This window comes from Gnatocerus cornutus, chromosome 1 (genome assembly GCF_029298725.1).
Source record: "Gnatocerus cornutus isolate USDA-ARS CGAHR chromosome 1, icGnaCorn1.1, whole genome shotgun sequence".
NCBI lineage: Eukaryota > Metazoa > Arthropoda > Insecta > Coleoptera > Tenebrionidae > Gnatocerus > Gnatocerus cornutus.
In genome coordinates, this window is record NC_142233.1 from 26,223,511 (window position 1) to 26,239,957 (window position 16,447).

The window sequence follows — 16,447 nt, forward strand, 5'->3', positions numbered from 1 at the left end:
CCCAATTCGGACCACCTGTATGCACAAAAAGTGACCGTAATTACACAAGACATTACAGCTTTCTTAGTTACCACCTGTGGGGGTTATACACTTGTCCCATAATTTAGCTTCGATGATTAATTAGGTTTATTAAGTCTTTTAATATCGCTGTGGTATTTCATACATGACAATGTCCATACATGAGGGCTTGTTTTATATTATAATTCAAAAGTGTATAAGTAGCATATCATAAAATATCGTCGAGGCACTTACAAGATCATAAACCTCTCACTAAATATTCTGATTTATGCGCGACTACTTTGCCGAATGCTTTTTTTGGATTTTGCCATCGTTATGAGCTGAATGTAGTCCCGTGTTATTCTTTAATTCATTGAAAGATAAATTTCTTCGCGATACGATCAGGTTATTTAGGTGTAATCAGAATTAATAAAGCTCAGCTACAGTTTTATGATCATTGATCATAAATAAGTTCACAGTGCTTGTATGTATTACAGCGAGATTATTGTATGTAGCGATTATTTTGGAATGTCTTTCTCGTGAAGAAGACCGGGAAAAAATTCAAAATAGAGTTTCATTCTATAGATTTTCCATATCGCCAAATCGTATTTATAAACGGATTTGATTGAAATTTAAAACCAAAATATGTAAAGAAATAAAGATTTATTGAAGACGACACCCTTTTCTTAAAAAGCTTATTTTTATTTGTCTTAATTTATAAAGCGGCAATAATAACAGGCATTAACTGAAAAACAACCATCTGGCAGGTCCAGTTGGCAATAAAAAGGACAAAAACAAAGCTAACATTTCCAAAAGCTACCGAATCATCTCTGGCTATGCAGTCAAGGACAGTTTTGGACATCTCTGACATTTGGTTTAATCTGTCGTTTTTGACATTTCTCATTTGAGGTTGTAGTCTGATTTTGATTAACTTTAACCTACACAGACCTATTCTGCCTCCATCTTTTGGAAATTATTGCGATGCAACGATACAGAAACCTTTATTAAAATGTATAGAAACTAGGACTTGTCAAAAAGCAGAATTATCAGGGGTGAAATCTTTTTATTTTTTATTTTCAAAGATATCATTACTAAATTGTTTCACGAAAGTAACAATTTTTATGAAAAAATTAACTAATTCTGGTAAACGGAAAGAAGGATTCAGCCATTTTTTTGTTTTTTTGGATGTATTTTTTAATTTGGTGTGGTAGTATACATTCTAAATAAAGTTTATGAAAAAGGTAGCTAAATTGGATGTTCAAAATTAGAATAGAAGATAATGCAGTATTTCATGATAGCAAGTCAAAATTACAGATGATTTAGGCTTAGAAACCTGAAATCAGAAACAACAAGAAAATTAAGTTTACTGCCTAGAATACGACAAAGAAAAATAAAAGTATATAATAATAATAATAAAAGCAAATAATGTACAACATTAGTAGGAACATTGATATTGTTTTACTTAACAACAGGGTATGATTGTGTCAAAGTAATGCTAGAAGATTGTTTTGCAGAGGGAAAGTAGAAATATAAACCAGAAAGTGCACATACAGCCGCGGACACAAAATCTGAGACGTCATTTTCATGACATTTCAAAAATTTGAGTGTAGTCTGGGCATTACTGTCATTGTCATTACTGACGTTTAAAACATCAAAGTATTGACAAGTTGGCAATTCAGAATTGTCATGACTGAAGTATGTAAAGCCGATAAAATTAGAACAGTCTCTTAAGTACAGTGTGGTATGATCTATTATACAGTCAGGTCCCCACAATTTTGGAAACTCTGAAAATTCTAACCATTCTGAAATAAAAAAATTAAAACTTTCAAAATTGACAATGCAAAAAAGTAAGGTTACAAATTCTAAGTGGGGTTTTACACCATGTGACGATTAGATGACATTGAAGTCTAAGATTTTGTGTCCGCGGCTGTATATTAGGATTAGATAATTAACGCATGGGAAGCTAAAAGAGAACAGAATCTGAGTGGAATTTCTGAAAAGAACGTAACGAAGTTGTTAAAACGGCGAACACATGATGAAGATAGATGTAAAAGTAAAACAGATGGATAAATTAAACAATAAAAAAATAAAAATATGGGAAAACAATCAATGTAACCAAATAATAACAAATTATATTGAATTTGGAAAAATATAAAATGAGTAATAAAATCGAGCTGTATGAAAAATTAAAAAAGCATGTCATTAAAATATGCAGAAAGCAGAAGAAAGGATAAAAAAATCACCTTTTTTTTAATTTTACGACAAATGCGGATTTTTAAGTGCGATTTGTAGAGGTCGATAATTTACAAAAGACTAACATATCCACATAAAGCAAAACCCATTTTTACTGAATAAAAAATAAGAAAGACTTCTTGTATTTTATTACAATTGAAAATTTTTCGACACCGTTAATTTTGGTGAAGACCGCAAGCGTCATAAAGCTCCAGTTTAAGCCCAGACAAATCCTTTAACGATATTATCCATTCTTAACCTGGATTTTCGTTCATGTTAATTATACCAGCATAAACATAATCCTTCCATACCTGTAGTACAAGTCTGGACCTGTCAGACCACCTAAAATCTTCAACTTTGTAAAACAAATTGCTTCCCAAAACCGGCAACATCAATTCGCACCAATAAATTTACCGTAAACTGCACAAAAAGCACGTTCGCAATTCGCATCCAATTAGGGCCGGCTATTTCGGGCGCCCAACCACCTCAAAACAATACTTACCTTACATTAAATTTTAATTAGCCGGAATACTTTCGTGAAGAAATTTTAGTGTAGCGAAGATTATTTCCAATAAAGAATTCAAATGGACACCTGGTGGATCAGGTTTCCGTCGAACTGGATTGAGAAGTTGATTTTGTAGAAAATTTGTCCACACACGAAGCTACCCCTTTTCCCTCCGTTGAAGCTGGAGCTCGACTGATTAATAACCTCCCTCGAGATGCCGGATTCTTAATTGTTATTCATCACAGAACTCACTTAAATGGCAGATTAAAACCTTTTGTCTCATTGGATATTAACGGGGAACATAAGTTTGATTTTAATTTAATCTCGAAGCTATCGATTTTTTCAAAGACATACCTGGTTGGGGCGAGCGTCCCAACATTACAAAAATAGAAAAGTAATTTGTGAAAAAGACAACCTGTCATTTGCATATTTAATCGAAAACACGTCGTAAACCTCAACGAGGATGTTTGGACCACATATAATATGTCCCGGAAATAACACGAAAACTACTCAAATAAATATGGACAATTGAGTTGAAGGGGGTGAATGATTCAACATCTGCGGCAATGTGTAATTTCGGGGTTGCAATTAGCCTGTTATTATCTCCACTAAGTATATCATTTTCAAGAAAAAAAACAAAATTATGTTTATGGTCATGTGGGTCAGTTTCACTCACGAAATAAATGTGCGGCATTAAAATTCCTGACAATTTGATTTGAATGTATGAAATAATACGCAGATGCGACTGTTGAAAACCTGTTCAAAAATTACAGGGAAGAGCTTTTAAGTTTATTTAATTGACGTTAACACATTCTATAATTAATTCACTATGTACATATCTTCTTGATTTGAATATATTTAGGTTTGAACATTGCAAAAGGGTGAAGGTGCTTTCGAATAAAGGTGAAATTAAAATTAACCGCCTAATTTTAAGCTTCCAATAAATTAAAATCGTGTATCAAACTAACCCACAACCCTCTAGTCCAATTTGGAAGATAAAATCTCAACTGCCACGTTGCTGATGAACTCTGATGCATTTTTCCCAATAGTCCTCCAGCTGTCTTTCCCTAATTATGATTTACACGTCTAATTATACGTTTACAACTCGTAATTTGTTAATACAACTGCAAACATGGAGAAACCAGTCGTCATTATGATTAGTAATAATGATTAATAAAGTCCGGAATTAATTTTAATAACACCTTGTCACATCGGATTTATCGTTGCTTTTATGACCCTCAAAAATCTCCGTTAATTAAAAATCCCCTTTCCGTTTGCTTCAATTCTCAAAAAGGATAATAGGCTTCGATAGGACACCGGCAGCTCCTCATAAACCGTAATTGAGAGTATAGAAAATTTGAACGAACTTTAATAACCGGTTTCGAGTTCTCGTAATAAATTTAAGCAGGTTATTAAATATGTCGGCCGATTTGAGTCTGTTTTTAATATTGCATGTCTCGGTACGTTTTGTTCCCCCGTACGTTTTCATGTAGGTGGATGCAAATCGTTGTGGCTATGCAGACTCGTAAAAATAAGATAATTAATAATCGGGGCTTTGGCGGTTGCTAATTAAAATTTGTACGCTAATCAACGGATGCGACTTATTTAATGATTTTTTAACGAAAGCCACATGTTGGATGTGGGCAGGTCGGACTATGAGCAAACTAATAAATTAGACGCATTACGGGCGATAATTGCTAGATCGACAAATTTCCCAAGCTGTAGATCAACTATGATGAAATAATTATGGGTTTTGACGAAGGATTTCGAGGAAAATTGAGACAATTGGAAATGATCGTAAATATGTGTGTCCTGAATAATACGAAAGCTCGACAGAGAATGTAGTCATCAAGACCTAAATTGCACGCAACTGTAGATATTTATGTTACTAGTACTGCAAGGGAAACATTGCAATACGAGCGCAAAACGGGCGGGACTCAAGGTCGAACATTTTGAATAAATGAATGTTGCAATGCCCATTTCAGCAGATAATAAGTATAAAAAATAATAAATAAATATATAAATACATCGTCATTACTCACTGAACGTGTGACATTAAATTTAATTAGATGCAGAATCATAATCAAACTAATTGAAGATGACTCTTTTTCTTCAAATGAAACATAATAACTCCATAAATAATTATTATGTCATGAATTCCATGAGAAAAAATAGAAATAGCAGCAATTAAATACATATTCTAATTCAAATTTATTGCGTAGGTACATCAAGTCAAGAAGCTCTTCTTCGGTGCTTCGCCTTTTGGAGACAATAATAATGAATTTTTTACGTGTCATCCACCAAGCTCTCGCTCCGTTTCCTCCGCTCAGGTATCTGATGCAGTTTTCCGAGAAGGCAACTAGCCGGGAACCACCCCTAAGGACTCAACCCTCTTCGTATAATTAACTGTTGGCGGACGACCGAGGTTGGCGCGGTCTACCCAATATCTCATTAACCTTACCCGAGGGTAACACACCTCAGTCTTCTCATTGTCTGCCTGTTATCACGATACAAGTGAACACATCAGCTTTTCTTGCTGACGTTATTCACCCTCAACCCAATTACCACGAAAAATCTGTATAAAAATCGGTGGAATTTTTACGGCAGGGTTAAGTACGTAAATCAAATTTTAATCAACACGTTATCTGGAACACTTAGGGGTCGCATTCAAATTTTTTAACGTGGAGATCTGCTCCGACGATAGTCGAGGTAGATTTATGAAGTTTTGGATTTTGATGTTGAAATTATACGAGGACATGGGAATTCGTTCAATTAGTTTTTTGAAAATACAGGCAAAATGAATTTCCTGTTCGGTGAAACCTTTTTAAGACACTGTAAAAATCCAATGTTTATTCGCCTCGGAGTCAAGTGTGCATTTTAATTTAACAATAAATTCGCCAATAAAGCGAAGGAAATGTTCCAGTTAACGGTGCAATTTGCCATACATTGGCAGGTTTATAATCAAACGGTCTTAATTCAATTAATCGCTGTGGAAATTATACACGTTGAAAGGCCCCATAAATAATAAATGAAAGTGATTTATTTAATGTGTCCAGTGGCACGCTTTCTTTGGACGACTTGGAATTAAGATTTCATAAATAAAATTCACGGTGGTGATAAAGGTAATGCTTCTAATTGGTTAATTCGGACACAATGAACGTAGAAATTGCAAGCTGCATTACATTCATATTACAGTAGAACCTCGATGCGCGACCGAGCTCTATACTTCATTTAATGACTTGTGATTAGAACTGTTAGAAACCACTTTATAACGCTACTTTGTATTTTTCTTTAGAACTATAGCCATATGCCGTTCCAATCCTGTCAAAGAATTGTCGCTAGGAATGAGGAACACAATGTTATTAGTTACGTGCACACATAAGCATTACAGAAGAATGTCTCGCATTATCTGCCATTATCCCCTAATCAGCTTTGTTCATATTCGCTATTTTACGTATTCAGATTATGGGCATATGTTAGCATCCAAGGTCAATGACTAGCAGTGCGTGTTAGTTTTGTGTGTAGAAAGAACAGTAGTTTAATTACAGGGTAATTTATTTATTAGAATTCACTTATATGGGTCCCTCGAGCCGGATTACTCGTTTTTATGGTTCAATGTAAATACCAGAAGTATTGTTTTTTAACGCCTTTGAAGTAGAAATGACTATTTCTAATGCATAGTTTTGCATTTGATATTCATTTCTTTCTCTATGTAGATCTGATGTGCGCGCCACACAAGATGTTAATTTATTCATAGAACGGTTGAAATATTAATAATATGGCGTGTACCTATACTATAAAATGTTTTTAATAACCCAGAAACTGAACGATTTTTATTTTGTTTTATGCGGTACCCATCTATTTCAAGCTTTTCTTACGATAGTCTTAAACGGTGAAATTATTAATCAAAGAAATTATAGCGTACAACTACTGAAAAATTTACATGTTATATCATTTTTTGAATATTTAAAATTTTGTTTCTATATTCTACATGATAGCAAAATATGAACGAATTTCATATAAAATATTCCATCCAAAAATTCAAGCTAAACTGAAAATATAATTCAAAAATCCGAAAAATAAACCATCAGTAAAGTAAAAAGTAAAGTAAAAAGATACTGTTTTTTAGAGCATCAAATTTATGACAAAATACATATTTGTCGATAAAATAAAAATCGTGTATTTAATTTAAACGTATAGATCGTAAAGAAAACATTTCAAACTCAATATAAATAATAATTTAATTGATTCAATTTAAAAGCAAGTATTTTTAATATATATTTTTAAAGTATCCAATTATTCGGTGCTTTTCCCCTATCTCTGAATTGATATCGAGCGATCAAAAAAAAACATCTCAGTTACCTTTGGTTCTTTGAGAACTTGTTATTAGATGGAAACTGTCTTTAAATGAAAAAAAAAAGGAAAACAATGTTGTGATCAATTTTTCATTCGAAAACTTTTTGCGGCATGATTCAAATATGACGGCCCTGTGAAAATCTTTCATCAAAATCTTCTCAAATTTCTTATTTTGGTAACGTCAAAAATCAATTAAAAGACTGTTTGTTCAATCAAAGACATTACTTAAAATTTCTAAGCCATCAGAGAATGAGTTTTTTTTTATTGCACAATATTACCATGGATACAAAATTTCCGTATTATGAATAACAATTATTGGTCATAGCCAACAGTCTTCAAATCCTAAAGATATTTGCAAAACAGTATCCACGCTACCTAACTGTTAATAAGAGAACCTCAATCTGTAGTTACTTACCGAACAAGACAATTGTTCGTTGATTGGATGGGTAATCTATCCATGGAAATGTTGACAACGAGAATAACTTATGTAATGGAAATATTTTGTCTCATAAATGAACGAATCATACAAGATGAGTTGAGAAGAAGACTATAAAAAGTTAAATTTATTTCGACAAGATATTGAAGCACAGCCAATTTCAGACCAGATTATAACAAAAGTTGAAAATTAAAGAAATTCAAGAATGGATTGGAAGACAAATTTTTTTTTGATAAGAAAATGACCAACAAACTTTACCCCACAGCCATGTCAATTTCTAAGCTCAAATTGACGGAAATTATTTTACGCAGATCTAAATCATGCCATTCTTTAACGTCGGTCTAAATAAAATAACAGAATTAGGTCTCGGATGGTGGCTTTTAGTTCCTATATGAATAAATCACGATAACTCCGAAACTAAATGACAGAAAGGTGCGGTTTTTACCATCAAGAAATTCTTGCTGATAAAATCGTGATAAAAAAAAACATCAAATTTATGTTAAATTAATATTATTTGATTTTGCACATAACCTGAAAATATCCAAGTAAAATTTAATTAAAAACGCAGAATAAATTGCCTGTAATATTTATGTCAACATAAATCCCATTCGAATAGTCATTCATTTTTAGGCACTTTATTTTATTTCCTCATAAATGCGTAATAAAACCTCTAATTTGATAGCAGACGAACATATAAGATGTTGATAATGCACAGTAACATTTTTAGCAGAAAACAGCCAATTCTAGAAAAAAACATAAAATAAACTGTCATTTCCGAATTTTTTCACTATTTTTTAATATACCACTGACCTATAAAATAAATACATTGCACACGAGCTGGATGAACAAATCTGTTTATGTATCTACAATATTAGCTGATTTTATAACTTTAAACGTTTATTTGAGTACCTGCATACATTTTGAAATTTACTTTAAAAAGAGGTAATAAAATCAACTATTACTCATGGAAACTTCTGACTCATGTAAAATCGATTCAAACAAGTTGTAAAAATCCAAGATAACAAACATTCTATTCATTCTAATTTTGCAGCACTTAGGTGCAAAAATAGCGTTTGAAAAAAACCATTGATTATTATGAAAACGGAATTTTTCGACAGATACAAAGTACCATATTGTTTAAAGACATTTTTAGTTTGAAACTCGTTACCATTGATGCTAGTGTTAATAGTTTAATAAATCAACGTGAGATCAATCAACCATTACCTTCTGATAAATTTTATCCGCAATGTGTAGAACCTAATAAAACACGAACGTGTCCATACAGGAGTATAAATATCGACATTCCACGAGTCAACTGCAGCAATTCGTCACATGGAGTTAACAATAGACTCGTACGAAGGAATACAATTCCAGCGAATCGAGGACTTGGTTTTTCTACCTGGAAAATCACTTTTTCAAAACTTTGCGAAAAACTGGCACAAGTCCCAGATTTTCATCTTGGAAATCTTAGGATATTCGCATCCTGTTCATTGGATGACAAGTAAATAAGTCATGATTTACGTGGCTCCCGCTCGTATAATTAAGTTATGAATTAACCCATTTGCCACTAATTTAATGAAATAAATCCGATATTAACCGATGATTTACCGCAATCCATTTACTGCAAGTGACTCGAATGAAGCAAAAAAGAATGTCGTGCCTTGAGTGCATGTTATAGTTCATAACCGAGCCGCATTAGACTCTAACATGTCTCATTAGGACAATTTACGTTGGTTGTCGCTATTTTGGGAGCATGTGGATTTGGACATTCTGATGCGATATGAACAGAAAAAATGGGCCGAGAAGTGTTATTTTGGCAAGGCACAAAATAGAATGATTAAAAATCTCGACTACAACTTTCTTGGATATTTATACGATTTGTGGTAAAAGAAATTTTGCCAGATCACATTTAAATGAAGAAGGATTTTGATTTGGAAATTGAAAATGAAAATTGTAATTTGTAAAATTTGTAAAATTGTAAATACGATATAAATCTACTCTTATCTATGTTTACCATGTAAATAAACGTAAAACAGAAGTCGGATATTCTTTTTACACTTAGTGTTCATAAATAGTAAAAAATATTAGGAACGTGGTGACAAAAATGCAAAGAAATCAAATGCTACAATTGAAACTGGCCTGGAAATGTGCAATTATCTAATTGCCCGCCAAGTCTGTTCCATAACCGTGCAAAGCAAAAATCATAATTCTAGCAAGCGTCAAATCTGGAAAAATCAACGATCAAGTGTGAAGTTTGTCGCCTTTTCTCGTCACAGCTTTCAATCGGATCTGACAGCATGAAATCCATGTATTCGGTTTGGACACACCGCATGTCTGTGAATAATTCCCTCAGACGAAGGAAGCAATAAATCAGCTGTTTAGTTTAATAATCAATTAGACGTGGTAGTCCTGCAACCGTCGATGCCGCTCTCTTGTCTACCTCCTCGGCATTGTCCGAACTGACAATTCGTGGAAGCGCAATTGCGTGTACAAGAACCATCAGCCGGTCAAAACAACTTGTTAATTACATCGCAGCCATAAAATGTCCTGCATGCCAAAGACTAAAGACCACGTCTAGATTAGTCTGGAGAGGAAGTTTGGGGTAGTCGGGGGATTTAATACGTGATTTCATGCCGTTAAAGATGGTGCTATCTCACCTGGATTTCCACCGTGACTCATGAGTGTAAATAATACAGTGAGCTGTAATAAGTGGTGTTGTTACGGCCGAGTTTACCTACAGCAATTTTACTACAAGTGCTCCAAACTTGTGTGATTCATGGTAAACGGGTTTTAATATTTAAATTTCGCGCCAATTTAACTTTTTCGGTTACGGCATAATTGGTACACTGCCCAACAGAATGAAAAAGTGATTTCTGGAGGGAATTTGACGCCGCTCTATTATATCAAGCAATAAATGCACTGTGGAAATTGACTTGCTGACCAAATTTAGTTCAGCAGAACTAGATTTAAAACAGTGTCAACAATTTTATAAAAGCTAAAATTTTAGTTCAAATCGCGCTAATTTTTAACCTCTTATTAAAAAATGCGGAGGTGGACGTTCATTGAATTGAAAACCGAGGATTAAAACTCAAGATCCGTTCCCGACAAATTGCCTTTTCTTCTGCAGAACTTCAACAGTTCTTATCTCTTCTCCCGTTTTGCGTCTACCTGTGCCTTCCTATTGTAAATCCACCGAAAGCAATCCTCGAAGTCTGTCGGTCTCTGCGATTGTGGCCGTCTTTGTGTTGTCTGAGCAGGAGGCTGTTTTCATGGCTTGTTATTAGTTTGTAGGGTTTCTTTAATGGATTCTTAAATATCCGCCGACAGTTTATGGGAAACTCACACCGTACCTGCCGGCTAAAAGCCATCAACACCCGAAATTTACCGCCGAATTCCTCCAACCCTTAATTATACTCGATACAATGCGACAATGGATCATAACTTTAAAAAACACGACGTTTCTCTAAAAGCGTAACCAAATCGGACGATGGTAATCGAAGAGTTGAGCTTTACGGATGACTAGATTACATGTGTTGATTATTTCGGTTCGTTGAGTTGTCGATTCGTGTTGGGACGAAGAGGCGGAATTTGGGAAAAATGGACGCTTTTGGTGGGAACAACATTAAAAAGGAAATGAGTTGGGGAAGTAGGTCTGGTATTTTGGGAGCAATTTTAGAAACAAAGTGATAATGAAGTGCTAATTGTGAGAGAATGTCGAAAATGAGAATGAAAAATGAAAAACGGGAAACACTGGAATGGTTAATCCAGTCAGTGCACGTATAGATAATAAATGTCAACTTTAATTATTTATTGTACAGATAAAATACACTTCGGTGAGGTGGTACGGGCAAAGACTGCAATAAAAGGCATTCGAATCGGACCAAGGTTTTTATTTATTATTTTAGTATCCTATAAAGAATTAAATTTTGTAAAATATGAGTTTTATAGTCAAAACAAACTTCAGGCACAAAGTGGTATCAACTGATTGGTTTCAAAACCGATTCAGGACCATGTCAATGTCAATCAATATTGAACCTCAAACTGTCAAAACAACTCTGACATGCCTAACAGGCGTAGATAAGATTTCTACTGTTATGCAACTAAAACTTAATTAACAGTGTTTGATTTTATTTGAATTATTGGCTCATGACGTTTCAATGTTGTTTCTTAAAAAATGAAGTCATCAATTTGTGTGTTATCTCAATTACCAAATCAAAATTCCTGAAATAGTCGAATAATTTTCACTGTTCAAACTATTTTGAATATTCAAGCCAAGCAAAATTTCAGTTTCAATGGAAAATACTGATAAAACTTTGCTTCTTTGCCCTTTAACGACGACGAGAACTGGAAGGCATCCTTCGCCAAAGCGTCTTTGTCTGAAGAATTTGGCGCACGTCCTCTCGGTCTTCGTGCATCAAAAAATTAGACTTTTAAATGGCTCTCGGTCTCTCGTACGTTATAAAAACTATTCCTGTAGTCGTTTTAGACGTTCCATGTTAATTAATACGTTTGTTAACGCTTTTAACGTTTCCACATCGTCGTAGGATCTGCCTCCTCCCATACCTGAACTGAACGATTAACAAATATTTATAATTCAAGTCTCGGTGGACTAAGTGGAATGTCTTGTCGGACATTTGTCCCGGGTCAAATGTTTGTCGAATTCGTTTTATTGTCTCGAACGAAACGTCCAGGTTTTTACAGACACCTGTATATGGAGGCCCTTTCGCGCTTAATGCCGTCATACACACTGTATTTTATTGAGCAGTTAAAGTGGTATTAGATGCCGTCTTATTTATGCTTTTTCAAGGCAAGAGACGCGACTTTACAATAGGTGGTGTTTAGTCTCCACAAAGAGTTTTCATCAAAGTCTGGAAAGTTGTATAAAGCGAGCGGGTTGAGTCTTATGATAAACATTTTAAGTAGTTTGAGAAGGTATTTAAGGAAGGGCATGTGCGTCGAGATGTTGAAAAAACAATTTGTCTGGATTTCTCTCAGACGATTAATTAGATGAAGTTATGAATATTCATCGGGTCTAATCGGAACGGTGATTATACTGGATTTTTTCGTTATTGGGAGTTGATTGACAGCAATTTCGTATCTATTTATAACTTTTCTAACGAATTCTAAACTAATGACAAATCGGAATGACTGTTGTAAAACTTAATAACATAGGTAGGAAGTTCATTGTGGACCTAAACAACTTATCTTTGGCTAATTGCAAATTATTCTCGACGGACTAAGATCAAATGTTCATAGTGAATCGATTTCGAACTACAACGACTACAGGTACAGCTTTTTTAATTTCTAATTTGTTCAATTTTATACACAGTCGACACCCAAATGCATGACCAAATTCTATCTGATCTGTCTGACATTTATCTCAAATTAAAGTTCTGCTCAAGCATTAACCGCTATTAATCGAATTTTATTTGGAGGTTTAAGAGAGCAGGAATAAATAAAATTTAAATTTCTCCATCTTCAACATCAAATTACATGACATGAACAAAACACTGTTTCTTCAATCAAAGACATGACTTGAAATTTCAAAGCTAACTCCCAACTGAAGATGTTTTTTTAGTCGTATGATAACAATATACATTATGATAGATATTTTTTAATACATATTACTCGCATATTATATACCAAAAAAAGGAAAATAGAAATATGTATCAGGTATTCTCATTTTATTTTGAATATCAATTCGAAAAAGTAGAAACAATAAATGATCAGTTTTCACATTTTACATTTATTTTCCCAAAGTCAAAAAAATACACAATTTACTATATTTTATAGATGAGGTTACAAAGCACGAAATTGCATTGTATAAAATTTTTAAAGTCGTAAACCAGCCCATAAATAAGACAGTCCACATTATACATGGATTTCTTTTCTAAAAGAACGATCTTTTAGCTATTTGTCACTTGTATTGGATGCATTTCGATCATAAAATTTATATGTATTTTCGATAGCTTATATTATAAACCCTCTTGATGCTAATTAAGAAACTATACTAAACCATCTTAGCATGAACATACTAAATTTTTGCTTCATTAAATCAGTTAAAATTTCTATATATTTTTCACAAACGGGAAAAATAGTATGCATAAGTTATGATTCAGACTGAGCACCTGCACATTTATTTTCCTTTTGAACACTTATGACACTGTATATAACCAATACGGAGGTCCGACGATTTATAGCTTGTTTTACTACGTTTCCAATCGGAGTTAAATTGGCAATTGTAATTTTGCATACTTACTTACAATCATACGGAAATTGACATAGAAGCAACCCGTTAGATTTGAAAATTGTGCAATTAGCCACTCTGATAATAAAATATAGTATTCAAAAAGTACTCCTATGGGGCATTTTACGACATATAGGTACATTTTAAATTAACATAATTGAAACTCTCTCGTATTTAATACCAAAACGCTATTCATTAGAAATCATTACGAAAAAACGTTTTTCACTTTTCGTGATACAACCAAGCGCCCAAGTCAAACATTTCGACTATATCACACAACACTCTACATACAAGCTGTCCCAAATCAACAACCCAGTCGCGACACACAAACACTACCCAGCGATTCTTTTTCTCACTTCACTTGTCCACACTTTTTAAAATACGCAATTTGATAAGAAATTTAAACACAAAAAAAAATAAAAGAAGACTTACCACCAGTCAGCATCCGTAATCTGCAGTAGAAGCGTCCACAAAGCGACGGAAGCTAAGAGTCCCGCGCCGCGACGCTTCATGCCGCGGTTGTTCACTGAGACGCACTTACACTTGCTTCCACTCGAACTAGCTATGAACTGAACGTTTTCAAATCAAGACGGCGCCGACAGTGGGGGCGGACACAGTCTATCCATCTAGTCACCATTGGATGCGGTCCAACGATCGACACGCCTCTTCTTCGGCCACTTCCGCACAACACGTGCAGATTGCTTTGCGTCTGTTATATTTGTGTTGTTGTTGACGACAAGGCTTGTTTGACACTTGTTTTCATTTGCATCCGATTTGCATACAGTGATGATGACATAATCGGACGATGGCGTGCTACCTGTTTTAAGAGGTGGGGGTTGGATCTCAGAATCTGGTTGGAACATCTAATCGGAAATTTATTGCCGCATTTCTGACTAGATGTACAACTGGCAATAAAAATAGCATTCTTTCATTTTCAAGTAATTGGTCGGGAATTAAAATTTCCCCATGTTAAAACATGAAACAATTTGTAAAATGAAAATGAATTACAAAACAACATGAAAAATCGTAAAGACAGGCTATGAAAAGGTACTAATTGAAAAGAAAGTTTGAAATTGAACAGCAACATTGTCAACCTCTTGATAGAGTTGCGTTATGAGATGAATGAATGATATATAGAATGTTCCAGAACTTTCGATAACCACTGGTTCTGACTTTCCACAGTAATTTGCAAATTGTTCTCTGATTGTTTACAAATAAAACTTCTGTAATCTGTTCAAAAAATAATTGAAAAACGTTTTTTGCTACGATCCTGTATGAAGTGACAAATTTCACACGCCACGTTTAAATGACTCCGAAAGTTTAACATTTTCGTAAATCTATTTACGAAAGTAAACGTCACACGTGCGATATGAATATATTCAAAGCTAGTCGATTTACTAAAGTACCGACATATTTAACAATAATAGCTTTTGTAACGATTTAATATCCACGAGAGAGCGCTTTTGAGTTTTGAGTTTAAAAACATGAAAGAAAAGGAAAGTTGTTCTGTGTTATAATTAATTGTGTGCGTGGAAAGAGGAATAAGGAATCTACAAATTCTTGAAAATTGGGAAGGTTCATAGTTTCGCATTTTGACAGCGCCCTCTTATGGAGATTAAATCGTTTCTATTTTTGCCAAAAGTGTCGGTACTTTGATAAATCCACTGGCTTTGAATATATCTGCATAGACCTGTCAAAATTGAATTATGTCATTTTTACTTGTGTAAATAAACGTACAAAAACATCAACTTTAGGGGGCCATTTAATTGTGTAGAACTTTCGTATGGATCGTAAGTTTCTAAATCGACATTTGTAATAAGTAAGAAATTGAATTGTCGACACTCATTATTTGTTTTAGACAAAAGGTCATAGGAAAAATAGTGTACGTAACTCGTCGGAAAGTGTCTTAGTTATAGTTGCCATTGTCAAAAGTTTTATTACCAATTTAATATTTACATAACAAATACGGCAAGTAACCAATTTCGCACAAGTGTGAATGTAGATGCACGTGGCTCCAGCCGAGTGCAAACATTACACGAGTGAAAGACGACAAGTTATGTACACTATTTTTCCTACGACCTTCCATCATTAGAAAGAAACCATAAGTCTCGACAATAGTTTATTTCTTATCAATTCTAAATGTCAATTTTTTCCGACCTCATAAAGTGACGTATTTCTCTTAGTTAAATGGTTAATGTCATTGTAATCCATTTACGAAAGTAAAAGTCACTAGTGAAATGAATATCTGCACAGACATGTCAAAATTGTCTTATCAGAAACGACCTAACCAATTCATGTTTACCATTGTGCATGTTGTTTTACAGTGAATCATTTAGATTAAGATTTGAGGCAAAAATTCAAGAGTTACATATGTATTTCAAAACAAATGTCAATTTTGACAGGTTTGTACGTATATATTCATATCACACTAGTGACTTTTTCTTCCGTAAATGGATGTAAGAAATCAACCTTCGGAGTCATTTAACCGTGTAGAAATAGATATTTACATAACAAGTACGGAAAGTGACCAATTTCGCACGAGGATAAAAGTAGATGCACGAGGCGCCAGCCGATATACACATATATTACACGAGTGCAAGAAAGACACTTTCCGACGAGTTATGTACACTATTTTTCCTAAGACCTTTCATCATCAGAAAGAAACCATAAGTTT

The 16,447-nt window shown here is 33.9% G+C and overlaps 1 protein-coding gene across 1 annotated transcript in view; it reads right to left on the reverse strand.

The window, feature by feature from the left end:
• The window catches only part of LOC148181072 (protein Wnt-4a-like), a 39,345-nt gene extending 24,965 nt beyond the window's left edge, over positions 1-14,380 (reverse strand). Inside the window, exon 1 of the mRNA XM_088034721.1 lies at positions 14,206-14,380. Coding sequence (XP_087890847.1) covers positions 14,206-14,285 — 80 coding nt within the window. The 5' untranslated portion in view covers positions 14,286-14,380. The remainder of the gene's footprint in view (positions 1-14,205) is intronic.
• Positions 14,381-16,447: the final 2,067 nt, after the last annotated feature.